Genomic DNA, 17049 nt, shown 5'->3' with positions numbered 1-17049 from the left:
CCATTGGGAATTTGGCCGTGGTTCCCCAAACGCCCAGCCAAACAGCTCATCTCAAGAATTTTTCATCCACTTATTTCTGATGGGTCCTCCTGTGAAAGAAACAGTATATCCAGAAATGAGCCACTCTGTATTTTGTTGCCATTTTCTGTACATTCCATAAAATTTTGTAGTGATGAATGTATGTATATACTGTGCTTTAAGTTAGTGTGGTCACAGTAGTTACTACATCGCTACTATCAGTTTAGCAGTTAGAGTGATGGGAGTTGTACCTAGGATCGGATCGGAGGTGATGTTTGGAATTGCGCATTGCTGTATCTGGTAGTATTGGGCCTTAGCAACATCACAAAATAAAAAGGTGGACTTAGTGCTGACACTTTTCAAACACTTACCCCCAGTCACAGCTCTGGGTTTAATCCATCATTATTTTTCTCACCACTTCACCCCAGTTTGGACCCAGCCATATGCAAACCAGTCTTGACCCTCCTTCCCATGGGAACAGTCCAGGCCACCAAAAACAATAATCTTCCGGTGCACATTGCAACATCATAAAATGCTCTCCATCATCCTTTTGTGTTGCTAAAGTCGGCCTAAGTTGCCAGGGTATGCCCAGATGTGGGTTCCTTGCTCACTGTGCCACTGGATTCAAGCTTGCCTGGTTGATGAGGAGTAATGTACTGAAACTGGTACCTGAAACCGCTTGTTTCTGGTCCAGGGAGGACCTGGTCTGGCAGTTCAGGCTGGACTGTTCCCATGGGGAGCAGGATCAAGACTTTGCATTTGGCTGGCTCCAAACAGGGGTGGCATGGTGAACAAAAGAATGATGAATTTTATCCAGATCTGTGACTGGGGGTGAGTGTTTGAAAAGTTTCAGCACTCTGTCCATCATCCTTTAGTATTGGACCATTGCCATATAACTGACATTTAGCTCGGGTATGTGGCACCCCAGAGCTTTATTCTCTTTAATATGAGTGATCTGCCTTCTTTCCCTGTCTTTTGTGTTTGCTTGGCTTGAGGCCTGTGGGCTGGTTGATTCAGAAATTACTGGTTGGAATGTAGTTTTGCCAGCTTCTGCATTTATCATGGACGCCTTGTCTAGAATGCTTTGCGGCTGGAACCAAGTACTTTAAATTTTGATCTGGCTTTCATTGGTAGCCCATGGAGTACTGCAAATGTGTTGTGGTCTTAAACTTTGGTTCCCTATTGCCTAATTGTGTACGTCTTCAGCCTCATGGTGAGCTCCTTGGCTAGGTAGTGTTGTCAGTGCACTTGTGCTGTCATGTCCCAGTCCTATGGCATGAATGAAGTGGAAGATTGACATCTCTGCATATTTTGTACTTTACATCAGGACTATGTAGTGTACTCGGATATAGCACGGTCGGTCTGTGGTTAGTGAACTGTCTGATGCAGTGGCTACTTTGTGTGGATGGTAGCAATTTGTACATGAATGATAGATGAGTCAAATATTATTTCTAAATTCTTTAATCTCTTGACTGGGGAAGCAGTCCCAGTTCTGAGGCTAAGTGAACAGGATAGTGTCATTTCTTTCGACCCCAAAATCAGGATTTCCATTTTGGTGCTATTTAGGCATGGGGAAGTTACTCTACTCCAATGGTGGACAAGGGCTATATACCGATTCTAATTTAAATGTTATTCTTATTTCATTTTTGAAACGGGTAGCTCTGGGTGTTGTCCTCATACATCTAGAATTGTAAGTAATATTAAGGTAGCTGAGCTGGTAGAGTAGTTCTTTGACCTTGCTTTCTAGGTGGGGTATGTTGCCTGCTGTACATTGTTGAAACTCAGGAGTGTAGTGAGGTCCTCCTGGACCCATGTTGGGTCCCTATTTTAGCTTTGTTTTATATTTTACAGGTTTTAGCTGCATTGTTTTTAGTGTGGCTTTTTAGCACTGACATTTTACACACTTTGCTTGCATGATAGTTTTCTAGGACTATATTGTATGAGTTACTTATTTAGTTAGCTGTTTCTCGACATATAATCAGTGCATTCTGTACAAGGCTAGGAACACAGTACACCATATGCTAGTGCTTGAGTTGCCCGTTCAGAAGACTACTTCTAACATCTAGACATATAATTTCATCAGAACTAGGCTTCTGACACAGTGTGGCTTTTATTGACTTGGAAAAGGCAGAGGGACACTCCAGCTGCGACTGTCCTGGGACAAATACTGTATTTGATATGCAGCTCTGCTGGCCCTAATTTACCAGCTTCCCGAGAGGATTGCCATACATACTTCAGGCTGACTCCTGAAGCAGTTTCCAGGTATGGGGTGAAGGCTATTCCCTTGGATGGGGTCAAAGGCAGAGGGTACACCACTGTGCTCTAAGTGTAGCCTTAGGGATATGTAGGAACATCTAGAAATAATTTGTCATGGTTGATTTATTCATCCTCTTTACCATATGTGTAATGCTGATTACTTTACTTTGTTTCATCTGCCCAGCTCATTCTGTCTATGCAAGACAACAATTGTTTGTATTGAAATTTATCTTGTATCATGTGTTTCACCTGGGCATGCATAAAGAATACAATGAAAGGGTGAAGTCTGTTTCCATGACTTCCTTGAAAGTCCCAGTGTCCTGTTCAAGTTGCCACAATTACCTTTCATTCTGGCAGCGTTAGGGGTGTAGATGAGGCACTGTCAGCTAGCCAGGAGTTGGGCTGCGGGTTCTGATGGTGTGGACGAACTTAGTTTCCCACATGGTGAAGTTCGTCCTAATACGCAGCCCTATTATTTTAGTTGGAACCGTATAACATGAGTTCTGGATTGAGCAGGAGTGTGGAATTTCTATAGCCCAATGCCCAGGATATATTGTTTGGGGTCAAGGAGAACAAGTTTCCATTTCTATTTTGTCCTTGGGACAAGTCGGCCCAACCCCCGCAGCACAAACCCTTTGGCTGCCATTTACAGGGAAGGGAGCTCTCTGCAGTTGTGTTAATATTTGTGTCCATGTAAATGCTGGTCACATTTGTATTTATGGTTTATTAATGCAAAGCCTTTATTATCAGGATGAGCGCTTTAATTAAACGTTGTAACCTCACACTGCACTACTGACAGTGGTTCCAGTAAAAAAAATTAGTACGCACGTTCGAAATGTTTAACAATATACGGCTATTATAATGTTTGCAGAATGCTATCTGATTAGATCCAGATGTTTGCAGAAGATTGTAAGCAAGCTTTAAGATTCTTTGCTTTCAAGATAAAATATTCAGAAAAAAATGCAAGTAGCAAAAAATATGGTTTGCTAAATTACCGACATTTTAGGTACTATTTATTTGAAACCATTTAGTAAAATGTGTTGATGCATGATAGTATTTCCAAAAAATATTCATAATGGAAAATCAGTGTAACCAATCTCAACAAGATTATGGGAAACATGAAAATAAACAAGAACTGGCAAAACCAACCGATCTGACATTGGTGGTCAGTCTTTTGGTTTTGTTAACGCATGTGTTGTTTTGACATGGCTTTTGTAAAACTTTATTGTTGTGGGAGCTGCCAGGCCCTCACCATTGTAACAAACATTAGCAAAAAGCCAAAACAGACCAACAATTTTTGGTCTCAAAAAGCATGCATTGCCACAGACGTTCCTAGCACTGAACAAAACTACTTTGTGTGTCAATATGCTCCTTGTGGAAGAGCAGGGGGACTATGACTCACAGTAAAGCCAGCCTATATCTGGATAGAAGAGAAATATAGTTTTAACAAAAACAAAAGGTCTTGGTTAACGCCAGACCTAATTAGGGGCCCAAATCTTCAAGAAAGTCACAATAGTGCACCCATGGTATGTCTTTGCATTACTGCAGAATTATGGCGTACATGAATTTATAGAAGTGGACCAGGAAATTGTACTCCTAGAAAATATTGGTGAACGAACAAATATGCATGTGTAGGTATGCTCAGACGAAAATCTGATATGAAGGGAACCTATGTATTTCTGGATAACAGAGTTTAGGAACAGTGGTTATTTGTCACCTCCTGAATTTTTACCCATACTGTCATGTGAATAAGAGGGTGTTTTGTAAAAGTCTTCTTTCTTGCACGGTGGCTTATGTGTGAACGTTACAAATCCAGAGAAATCCAATTAATAAATGTTCTACCTTTCTGTGTTTCCACACACCTCGTGATTAAAACAGTACCCCACTTGTGTGTGGCTGGGACGAGCACCTGAACACAAAAAACAATCTGGAGACATCATAGTTCATGCAGCAGAATCCACATTTCTTTTTTTTTACAATGTATGTAGCTGTGAATTTTGTACTCTAGCTCAGCCACCACTCAGGGAAATCTAAGTTCCAAGGGATTTCTGATAACTAGACACCAAAGGGTTTGCCAAGATGGTGTGACTTGTGTGGTTCTAACAAGGTTTTCTTATCCAGAAACTTTGAAAACCTTCCTCTTACTCCTGGGAGACACTCACTTGCCTGTTTGCAGGATTACTTTGTAAGAGTACCTTGGGTTTTTAGGGGGTGATAGTCCTTGGGTGAAGTGTCCCACCAGAAACACTGTTGGTTCTGTTAACTCCCTGTTCATCGTGTGCCTTCTGCATACCTGCTCTGATCTGTCCTTGCAGCAGACTTTACTTGGGGACACCACATGGCAAAATACTTTGCTCTTATGATCCTGGCTACAAGTAGTGCTTCAAGTGAAATCCTGCTTCAATAGGACTGGGTACATAATACAACTTTTTTTTGTATTAATCTTTTCACCATACCCCAGAGATAGAATAAGGTTTCTTTTACCACAAGAAGATAACCGAACAGGGCATATTCTTGCTTTATCAGATCCCATCTCTTGCTAATGCTGTTATAAATTCATTTTGGAGTGGCCTTTGTTTATCTGACTACTGCTATTTCACATTAGCTCACACAAACCTTGGATATAAGTTAATCAGTGCACTCTATCTATCCATCTTTATAGCCCTAAATGTATTTTTTTCCTTCCTTCTTTCTTTTCTAGTCGTTCCTTTCTTTTTCACTTGCCTTCTTTCATTCCTTCTTTCTTTCCTTCTTTCATTCTCTCATTTTCCTTTTCTCCTTTTTGTTCTTTCCCTCCCTTTTTTTTTCTTTCTTCTTTCTGGAGTTCTTTCTTTCGTGATGTATTTTTTTCTTTCTTTCTTGACGTTTCTTTTTCTTTCTTGGCTTTTGTTTTTCATGCCTTCTTTCTCAGAGGAATGGGGTTGTCTCCCAGTACCACACACATTGGCTTTTCTGGGCCTGTGTTAGCCAGGACCTTTTGATTTTACTAAAATGATCTATATAACAGGAGTTTTCATCCAGACTTCATTAAGTAGTCTGTGGTTATCATTCATGTTTTTCTTCAGCATGCATCGAGGTGCATCAGCCCACTTCAGCCACCGGCAGACTTCACTATGACTTAGGACATGCTGCCTATCACAAGGAGCACATCTACACACTCTGTAGTTCCCTTCAGTGCCTGGGAGTTCTGTGATAATGTCTGCTTTTTGTTTGTGATATTTCTGGTGGCCAAGCAAAAGTGCCCCCCCTCGCACCTCACCAGAAGCAGGTGCTCAGCCCAGGTCACATTCAACAACAGTCACCAACGGAACACCCAACAAATTGTTATTTGAGGCACCACATATGTAGAAGAAGCAGCACACCACACTGCTTTACATTAAATATGTTTGTATTAACATATTTCTAAATACAACCTTTCATTGACATTGGAGCAATGAAGAACTAAGCTGACGATTCTGGGCTCTGAACACGTGACTTGCAGGTAACACAGAACTCTGCAACACATTCCTGTCACTAATTTTGATAAAACATGTAGACTGAATGATGCTTATCTAAATATATAGAGCACTATGCTGTGCTAGACTAGATACTAAACTGATTTCAATGGAAGTGAGTGGTTAGAGGGTTGGTATGTTACACACTGTGCAATTGCCCTCTAAAGCGTCATTGCATGTGCTAATTAGTCAAAAGAAACACCCACCCGGGATGAAATAAATGCCCTAACCGGAATCAGAAAAGCAGCAGCATCTGAGGTAAGGGACAACAGTTGTTTGGGATGGACTCGGAACAAGAGGCATACTGCAAGAACTAACTAAAATTGTGTTGGTGAGCTTTACATATAACCCACAGGTTAATAGGAGTACCTCTTACAGTAAAATAATAAAAATATTTAACTGACACTAGAACTCTGGTTGATTAGAAGGCAAAGTCACTGACCTTCATCCATATTAATGGAGCAGGCCATCATAAATTGGAGAAAGCAAATAGTACTGAAAATGGAAGGGTCAAAATGGAAGATCAAGTAGAAAGGACCCATGCGCAGAGTGAAGAAGCTAATAAAATGAATATCTAAGGAAATCTTGAGTTGACATAAAAGTTGTAGTGAGAAGTGGAGTGAGGGCGAAATGCTTGGTTGAAGGCAAGAAGTTGCTAAGCATATGGTGATGAGACACTAAAGAGTATGAAAACGAGAGTATAGGAGAGAGTGGGTTAGAGTGGAAGGAAGAGCAAGGAGGGATAACGGATGCCTATTGCTAAACTTAATAGATTAGAGTGGAATGAGAGAGTCAGTTGAGTGAGGAGAGAAATCAGGGTCTGAGTTACATATTGGCGGACGGGTTACTCTGTCACAGTGGTGACGGATATCCAGTCCGCCGAAATCTCAATCCCATTAAATCCTAATGGATTTGGATTTCGGCAAACGGGATATTTGTCACCATTGTGAAAGAGTAACCCATCTACCAATATCGAAATCAGGCCCTAAGTATTGTACAGAAGAGTCATAAGCATTCAGATGAGCATGAAAGGGTTGTGTTTAGAGGTCTTGGAACACCTGGCATGTTCTTGCTGGATATTCTATAGGTTCAAAACCGCACCAGAGAAAGACTAGTTAGCAGCATTCTCCAGTCTGAGACTGCCAGACATTTTAAGTGATTTCTTGAGGTATTCTGGTTGTTTTCTATGGTGTACGTGGCAGATAATGCCAGTGATTTTGAATATGATCCTGGTTTCCAAAGGAGGTCCATGCAGGTCCCTTAGAATGGGAGTGCTACAGACTAGCCGGGGTGCAAAGAGAACTGATATTAAGGAATCAAAGTTTGTTTTCCTCACTCTAATGAGGTTGAGCTCAATAAGAAATGAGATCTTCAACAATTAGCCTGATGAAATGGTTTGCCCTGTTTTTAAAGAACACAGTATTGATGTGGCTGAAAACACAATGTGTGCGAAATGCTAGGGCATGGTAAGATAGTTATCCAGCCAAAAAGTACAAAAAATGTTGCGAGTGAGAGAAACTTATTTACTGCTGGTGCAATAGACAGTAAATAATAAATTATTATTAAAGCAAATCTGTTGCTAAAATAGAGGGTCTGGGAACTTGGGCACACATCATGAACTGAAGTCAGACTGGAGAAAACTGAAAGTTTGAGTTTTTTTGAGGAAAGCAAAGTAGCCTCGTATAGATTTAAATCAAAGAGGGAGGTCATTCCAAAGCTTCAATAGTAAGTAGGCAAAGCAGTAGCCCCCACAAACAGGTTTTGTTGATGGGAGGGACCAAGCTTAGCTGAAGAGAAGTGGAGGCACTGAGTCGAAAGATGAGGCCAGAATTTGTTCCTAAGGCAGAAAGAGACCCACATCATAGAAAGCTCTATGAACCAAGCATAGGAATTTGAATTTAGAGCACTGTTTGATATTTAATCAGTAAAGGTCCTCTAGATGTGAAGAGATGGAAGGTAGGAAGATTCAAGATGAATCAACTTGTAGAGTTTTCAATGATTCAACAGTGTTGAATGATATTGTTGGGGGGTCCCAAGTATAGGCCATTGCAGTATTCGAGACATGAAGTAAACAAAGACTAGATGATTGCTTTGTCTCTTCTCACCTCATTTACCCACAGTCTGTCTTAGTATCCTAAGAAGAATGAAAGACAAAAGAAAGATATTGATAAAAGATGACCCAGAGATTTTTGACTGAGGAAGCAGTCTTCGCAAGTTTAGTGGGCCACAAAAATGCCACCCATAAGATGGATTGCTGGCTAAGCCACAGAACGCCTGTTTTGTCACTGTTCAGTTTAAGGCAGTTGTTCTGCATCCAGCAAGTGACATTTTTCATGCTATAACAAAAGTTAGATGCTGACCGATCTGGGTGCTTGCGGATAGAATCTATGATCTGATTGTAGTTCGAATAGGACTTTGCCTTCAGATAAAAAGTACAGTTGAAGGAAGATGAGAGGGATATATAAACATTAAAAATGGTAGGGCTTAAAGAACTGAAAGGAATTAAAACAAATTGAATTCTGAAAGAGATGAACAAGGAGACCCATTTACCGGATTGGTTCCCAACACCCAGATTGAAGTGGATGTTGGTCATAATGTGATGGGAGATGGTGTGGAAAGCAGATGAGGGAGCTTCCAGAAACACTCAGCCAGAGGTCATCTGTTACTGAAACAAAGGTGGATCTTGTACTATGGTGCAGACGGAAGCCAGACTTAGATTAGTCCATGAGATGTTTGGCTCCAAGAAAAGGTGAGACTTGCTTGTTTTTGGCTCTTTCTAGAATCTTGAATGGGGAAAAGGAGGAGTGATCTCAAATGTTACTTCTTGAGGACTTTGCCAGAATCTTGATTGGGAAAAGGAGGAGTGATCTCAAATGTTACTTCTTGAGGACTTTGCCAGAATCTTGATTGGGAAAAGGAGGAGAGATCTCAAATGTTACTTATTGAGGCCTTTGAAACAGCCAATGCTTTTTTAGCAGGGGAATAATTTTGGCATGTTTCGAGCTACCCGGGTGTTTTGCTTTACTTTTGACTGAGCCAAAATATACACACTGAAAGGAGTTTCAGAAAAGATTCTCTGGAATGCCCTTCTTCATCTGAAGAAGACATTTATTATAGCTTGTCGTAAGGCTCGTGAAGGAAGGCTTGAGTAGCAAAAAGTGTACTTTTAAAATGTGCAACAATGAAGTAAGACCATGTCTAAAGAATCTTCAGTTTATAAATAAAATATATACATGCAAGAATACAAACACATACATTGATATATGTAAATATAGTCATACACAATGCAAAGCAAATAATTCATAAAAATGCATCACTGTAGGGCCTTTCAGGTGCTTAATCTTTCTCCTGCCAGCAAGCTGATGACCCTGTTCGACTGCGAGAAGGAGGGATCTCTACCCTCACGGGAGATATATATCAGGCATTTGACGTCTAAATCCTGATTGAGGTCTCTGAATCTCCTACTGTAGATCAGGGTCTCTTTTATATCTTAAACCGAAGATGGAGCTTTCTGTAAAAAACCCTCTTGCTGGTGCAAGAAGTATTAAAAGAAATGCTGGCTATTTTCGGTCAGGGTTGGAAGAAACAGGTTGGAACTGGCCAGTTTCCCAAGGTATGTCTCCCAAGCCTAATCTGTTCCCTGCTGTACCATCCTTATTGTGCTGACTGACTAACTCCTCCATAATATGTCCTAGCTCTTCGGTGATATGTCCTAACTCTTCGGTGAGAAAGAGAACACGCAGAAATAGAAAACACGTTGCATAACATGTTTGTACGGAAAACTACTTGTACCCTTAACGTGGCAGTGAAGTTAAGGCTAAGCTGAATATAAAATGGAGTCTGTAACTGGTGATCACTAGTGTGACTGTGGACAGCCAAGCCAAGTGCAAAGTGGTGCGACACAAAGTCAGTGGGCAAAATACAAATATCACTACACCGGGACCATGGCAGAACATATGGAAAAATGACATAAGTTTGTGAGCAAGAGACTTGCACTTCTTGAACAAGAGCCATGGAGGAAATGGATGGAGTGGCGCAGCAGATTTGGTTTCCCTAACGTGTGTGTCCTTTTGAAGCACCGTAAAATGTGTAGAGGGGGAGTGGTACTAGAAATGGCAGCAAGCTTGTGGGCGCATAAGACCGTGTCCAGTGTGGGCTGTGGAGGAATGCTGAACTGGATATCAGAAATGTTGATAAGGAAAAAAAGATGAGAAATCCTGACACTGTTCCAGAGAGGGTGAAATCGCAGAGTTTCATGCTGGGGGAGGTAAAGGAGGGGACAGCTTTGACCATAAGAAACATTTCGACTGAGGAGTTAGTAGTTGCATTGGTTTTCTAGCTGTCGTAAGAAAAAAGGACTGCTTGTATTGGCTGGTGATATTTTTCAATGATGAGATAGTTTAAAAAAAAAGGTTTATCTTCATTGGAGATACCTTAGCTATTGGACTGATTTGCAGTAGTGCATAACTGTTCACTTCCTCCATGTACCAAGCAGCAGAAGGAGCATGTCTGCATGGTAAGTTCTTTTAAAGGGAGAAATGTTGAGAAACCTAGAAACCCACGCATTGCAGGAGTCTGCCCAAGCAGAAATGACAGGAAAAGAGTTAAGGAGCAGATTTAGTATATCCAACGAGAGATTGACTGGGGTGATCCTTTGGCAGAGTAAAGATTTAGGGTCAAAGGTGATTGTTGGTGCAAGAGCAGTAAAGATAGTAAAATGAACAGTCAGTCCTGGTTAGCGGAAATGTTGACAAGATAAAGATAGCTGCAGATTTGGAGCATATAGTTGGATCTGTGGGTTGGACGTGTGGATTTAAGTGTGAGACAAAGTACCTCCAGTGAACCAATGAGGAAGTAAACGGCAGGGGAGCTGGGGTCCTTCAGCTGGACGTCAAGGTCGCCCACAAGCAGAAAATTTGATTATTTAAGAATATAAGGGGCTAAAGTCTGGAAGCATTTTAGTTTTACCCGTTTTGGGACAAGATGGGCAATAGTTAAAAGCACTCTATTAGCAAATGGTGTACTTAAAATTGATGGTGGAAAACCCTGATTTCCCCCTTCAGGGATTGCGGAGTATGTATGATGCTGCAGAGGTAGAGCAATAAGTAATGGCAATACCGCCACCCCACTTACCCCAGTTGTGAATATGGCGGCTAGAGTAATCCGGAGAGATGGCTTTGTCAGGTGCAGACGCTTTGTGCATCAAGGTTTTCGTGAGAGAAATGATATCCATCAATGCAGCCCATTGATCTCAAATCAACATTGTTTCAATTAAGCTTAAGAGTAACACTTTATCCACAAAAAAAAAAAACTTATTTTTTTCTTAGTCTCATCGGTGTGTTCATTATTTCTCACTTCTGGTGATGATACAGGTCAGCACACCAGTTCTGTTCTGCCTGTGAATATGTTATTATTCTTTGTGCTATCGCGTCTACCTTAAAATCTCATTTCAAAGAACGTATGTATAAATCTCTTATGCAATCCATTACTATGTTATCTATGATTAACTTTTTTATGTCACAACTAGTCAAGGTGATTTTGATCTTTGTTAATGGGATTAAAAATTTCAGTGCCATTCAAATTATAATTGATGCAACAATTGAAAAGCTAGGCCTCATTTTACGTTTTCCTGAAGTTCTGCTATTTCATTTTTGGGATTTGTTTTTTGGCGGACTGTAGTAAATGTAATTAATACTTGTAAATTGAACCTTGTTATATGACCTCTGCATACGATGAACCACGGCATATAGGATTCACAAGACGTGCTATCTTACAACACCGCACTTGATTGTACCCGCTCTCTCACCCACTTCTGTTATTCTGGTCTGTGTACACATTTTTGGGCCTTTCTTCATGAACCCCATTCTAAATTCATTGTTAAACTATTTCTTGTTGATCTGTTTGATCAATAGATGAACACAAATTCTGATCCTTGAAATAATGCGAATATTTTATTTTTTCACATTTCTGATGGGGTTTCTTTTATTTTAGACTGACTTTGGCCAGAGAGAAACATTTCCACTATCTAAAGAGAGGACTGAAGCACTTGCCTGACTACGAGGTACCTTTTATATAAATGGTCAATCCCAATTGGTCTCTTGTACCTTCCTTTTCTGTTTCGCAAAGCACCAGGGATCAGCAAAAAGTAGCTATTTGCCCCCATAAATACCACTTTTTTCTTCCTGCACAATGTTCCAGTTAAATTATTTGCTGTACTGCATAAAGTGCTTATGAGTTAGTTTTAGTATTGCAATGGCTGATTTGTGTACAGCTGTGAATGTAATATGTAAATTGTATGCTATGTATTCCTTCAACAGACCTTACTTGTGTTGAATGTTCTTCTGTGCGTGGTAAACGTATGCTACATCCCTCTGTGAGTCCCTGCTTTGCTGTCCTCTGTGCATACTGTTCTGGCAGACACACCTACTCTGTCTTAATATTCACCTCCATTTCCTTTTCCACTCGATTGGTCCCTAATGATCTTTCCTCAGTGGCAGCCGAGCAGAATTTTGCACCCTAGTTGCCATTCACATGCCATCTTCAGCATTCATCATGAGTTTATTAAGCACTTTCATGCTTGGTAAAGCACGCAGGGTACTAAAATTTCTCCATGGTGCTCCGAATTCAGTCTCTGCTGTTGGCTAAAGAAATATTAAGAATACAGTCTCGTTGTGCTAAAGCTGTTAGCTACACTTGCATTTTTATCTTTCCGCCCACACCAGGACATTTGCATATTCAGCTTTCATCTGAATAATTCTCTCACATAATAAAGTGCTTTGTGATTCTCGCCTTTTCTGTTTTTTTAAATGCATTTCCATTGCTGCCCTAACATATTCCTGAGCGGCGCCACATAAAGCCAGTTCATTCACGAATATTTTCAGTCAATGCTTTCCCTGTGTGCCTGCGAGAGAGTGACAAGTGCAGTATTGTGAGGCCCCTAAACTAACACAAAGAATGTGTTTTTCTATTGTCTTAGTGTCTAGATGCCAGCCGTCCCTGGTTGTGCTATTGGATCTTACACAGCTTGGCACTACTAGATGAACCTATTTCAGAGTCTACAGCTTCAGAGTAAGTCCTGTTCCTTGGAAATGACTTGCAAGATTTATTAATATGAATTGCCTAAACTAGCTTGCCTTAATGCTAAGCGGAAGTCACGTCAGTTTAAAATACCACTCTACATGGCAAATATTCTCCCTCTTTGCTCTCGTTTTTTTGGGATGGATTTACCTATTTACATTGGACGATACAGAAATCCAGGCTGCACTAAAAAGGATTGCATCTAGGCTACAGGAAAACTAGCGTAGTGCAATTTAAAGCAACTCTCCTGCTGCAGAATGGAGGTACTATAAAAACATATTTCCAGACAGAAAAGTATATGCCCTCTTGGCCTGTAAATGGGTCCCCAATACGTTATGCTGCTTGGCATGTATCGGAATGTCATTGCATGGCAGATCCTCCCTCAAGGTCGTGTACCAGCCCCTAAATTTAGTAGCACCACCAATGAGCGAGACTCCAAAGGAGCCTCAGGGTAGGAGGGCCAGATTCAACAAGCTGTTGCTGCTATTTTGGAGTATTGTAAAAACTGCCCTCTCCCCATGATGAATAAAGTCAGAGAGACAGTAAACGTAATCAAGCGGTCATCTGGGTATGAATCCCGTGGGGGTCTCCCAATCCCCCATCACACCATTTACTGATAGACATTTTGGCTGCAATCATCAACAAGCATTTACAATGCGACGGGTCTCGCGTTTGCTCATGTTAGAGCTGATCGCGTTGTAAACTCTTAACCCGACTTTTCACCTATCGGGCAAAAGTGTATTTATGTACACAACCCGAAAAAGTGAATTCAAGTATGTAAAGCGCTCGACTTCTGCCAAGCGAGATCGGGCTCTAAATTAGAGAAAAAAAAAGTCCACGAGCCCGATGGAAAACAGCGAGCCTCGCATGTTTTCTGTACTTGGTCGCTGCGCTCGAGGAGGGCTTGCCACCGGAAAAGGCATGACATATGGGTGCCTTCGACTAATGAAAGCAATACGATTTTATTAGGGAAGCCCACAAACCAATAAAAAGCACTGACGTGAAGTTGACAGGGCTCCGAGACCTTTTCTAAATACTAAAGAGTCTCCCTGCGTTACGCATGCGCGAGCGCATGCAACGCAGGCTCGACCCTAAAAAGGGACGAAGAGCCCATACCGCCTGTTAATGGGCAAAGGGGCCTCTCCTTAAAACCATCTTGACTGCTAGCTCCCATGACCTACATACCTTTCTTAGTATAGTTGGCACCGTGGGCGAGACTCTAGCACCCATCATCAGTAACTCAGGGAGAGTTTTACCTCCCATTAGCCTGGTCTCCCAGTTCTCCCTAATGTAAAACCAATGCACGGCATGTTGGAGCTCGGCCGCGAGATAGTATAATTTTAAATAGTGAAGTTCAAAGTTGTCAACTTGATCTAGGAAAGAGTCTCTGGACCCGGTTTTATGTGATTATAACTCTGGTTTCTCAGCCCGTTGCAAAACACCCTTCAACAATCTGCTCAAATAGAATGATTAAATCAATCTCATGGTGGCCCGTGGCATATAACAAGGTCCCTTTCCTAATTTTCAGTTATGACCTAGGTACGGAAAACTCTACATTGATCCTCGGAATATTGTGGCACACAATGAGTTTGCGTCACAGAATTCTCCAGTTCGTGTCATGATGCTATACAATTTACCACAGCAGGTGGCCGTCTTCCTCTGGCTGCTTCTAGAGGAGAAAGGGTTTCACCTTCCTCAACCCCTGTGCTGTTAACTCTGCATTTCACTTTGAACAAGCAGAGTAATACCCAGCAGTCTTCACCATATATTTACTTTATGTGGCTAGAAACAGCTGGGAGTTAGGTAACCTTCAAAGAGAGGCTTATTAACGTGCCCTTGGTCACTATTTAAGAGCAACTCCTTATAATGTCCTCTCACTTATCCACTACCTCCCCAAGCCTGCATAAAAACTCAAATGTCCGATAGTAAATCGAATTAATTCTCTCCTTTTTTTTAATACTCTGTCCCCTGTATTTCATTTGTATGCCACATCCTGTAGTTGGACTTAAAAATGTAGATAATTCCACTCTAACACATCATTGGTTAGAAACGAGTTTCAGCTGGAGTTATGTAATTTGTTTTATACAGCACACTATATGCCTCCTCCCTTCTTGTTAAGCAAGTCTTCACCACTAAGAGTTGAAGTCGTAAACTAGTTTTGTGTGTGTACTTGATTAGTTTTATATTGGAAGTAAACACTCCTGTGCCATCTTGAACTTTCTCTAATGTTTCCCGTGGGCAAGCCAGTTTCTGACATGCCACCCATGTAGGATGTTTAGACACTTAAGAAGTGTATCTTGGCATTCATAGCGTATAAGACTGGGGAAAAGTGATGCTCTTTATGCCTTGGATTTCAAACATTCCTAAAAGGACCTTCCATGTCCAACCTGGCGTGCTCTAAATCTAGCAAGTGCCCTCAGGCTGAACCTCCTTACAGCTTTCACCATGAGACCAATTATGTAGGAAAGAGCTGAAGACACACCTCTTCATAGAACACTAAATGAAAATGCAGTTCACTTTCGCGCTTGGAAACCAGCTATGCCTTCTACTAGACATTGACTGTGTCTGCCTGAACACTGCATAGCCGCCCACTGCCTTTTGGCTAGGCTTGTGCTGTGTAAATACCACGTACATACCAAATCACATTTTGAAATATGGTCAGGGTGGCAACAATCGTACTTGGAACAGGAACTAAGCCACTGTCTCTGCTAGAAGAGACAGTGACTTTCCCTCACTTTTCCACATGTGGTGAAGTTTGATGTTTGCTATTGGGATTTTTAATAGTGTATATATTACCCGTAGAGCATCCTGGTGCTAGGAGATTACTGGACTAGTCAAAGATGTGAAAAACGTCAAGGAATTTCGAGATCTAGGTTTTAGCTTTCTTTTAAATTCTTGGAAAGAGCTGGCAGATCGTAGTATGAATGTAACTTGTTTCAGCAATTGGCTGCCAAGTAGGAAAAAGAGCACCCTCTTGTTCACGAGCTGCTGATGCGAGGAGCGTAGGCTAAGTAGAGCGAAGAGGAGCAATGAAGTGAAGCACCCCAGTATCCTTCAGAAAGGAAAGACTGTAGTTGAAGTACCTAGGGATGATGTTGTTGAGGGCTTTGAAATTGTGAAGTAAGCATGTTTCTGCACTGGGAGCTAGTGAAGGCCCGAAGATGATGGATAATCGGCAAGTATGCGGGGTTGGGGGTAGGGTGCGACGGGGGTTGCCTGTCTGGTTGCAGCATTGTTTTTTGCTTGTAGCCTCTTAACCAGATAGTCTGCTGTGCATACATAGATGGCATTGCCAGAGTCTAGTCTACTGGGGATGAGGGTATGTGTAAGTCTTGCTCGTGTGAATGAGCAGCCAAGAGAAGGTTTTATGAAGAAACTTAAGAATGCCAAAGCATGCTGCAGTAACAATCCTAATTGGACTAGCCATCAAGAACTGATTACCAGTGAACAACCCAAGGATCTTAGCTAATGTGACCAGGGTGGGAGCAGGGCCCAGTTCTATGGACTAGCAGTCTCTATACCAGCGTGTAGTACTATTTCTGAACATAACTACCTGTCCTCCAACATTGGATATTTTATATATTCAATTGCTTGACTCATTCTCCATTTCCAGGCTGGGAATCCCCGGTCTGTAAAAATAGCAGTATGCAGTGTAAAATATACAACGTACCGTGTATATAGTGTAAAATGACCATATGCCTGAAACAACATTGTATGTATGTTTAGTAACACATCCACTAGAATTTGAAATAGCCCAAATTTCAGTCCGTGAGGTGGAAGCTTAAGCTCTCCTACTCCCCCTAGAGGCTACCATAGCTCAGAGCCCGACTGCATGCTATGCTCTAACCTTTCATTAAACCTTAAATTGTTTCCTTTTTGGTCTGCGCTAGATTTGAACCAGCCCCATGCTCACCACTACTGTACTGTGAGTTGTTTTTAGAGAAATTGTTAAAAATTTCTGGACCAAGCAGATCGTTTGGTCTGACAATTAACTGTCACCATGGCGGACAAAGAGAAGAAATCTCTTTTGAAAACCTGTATATCTTGTGACAGCAAGACAATTTACAATGATGACCCGCCCTCTGTGTCTTTATCCTAAGCATTAGTCATCAGAATGCACGTTTTGTAATTCTTTCTCAATATAAGACCCTTTTGGACGGAGAAAGGAGGTTTGCATTATTTCATATGAGCTAAGAGAATTTTC

At 41.4% G+C, this 17049-nt stretch overlaps 1 protein-coding gene across 1 annotated transcript in view; it reads left to right on the top strand.

The window, feature by feature from the left end:
• FNTB (farnesyltransferase, CAAX box, subunit beta) overlaps positions 1-17049 on the top strand; it is a 113731-nt gene that overhangs the window by 31732 nt on the left and 64950 nt on the right. The window contains exons 4-5 of the mRNA XM_069208902.1: positions 11760-11829; positions 12745-12836. Coding sequence (XP_069065003.1) covers positions 11760-11829; positions 12745-12836 — 162 coding nt within the window. The remainder of the gene's footprint in view (positions 1-11759; positions 11830-12744; positions 12837-17049) is intronic.

Source organism: Pleurodeles waltl, chromosome 9 (assembly GCF_031143425.1).
Source record: "Pleurodeles waltl isolate 20211129_DDA chromosome 9, aPleWal1.hap1.20221129, whole genome shotgun sequence".
NCBI lineage: Eukaryota > Metazoa > Chordata > Amphibia > Caudata > Salamandridae > Pleurodeles > Pleurodeles waltl.
Note: the sequence above shows the minus strand (reverse complement) of the source record. Positions and strands in the feature narration are given on the sequence as shown.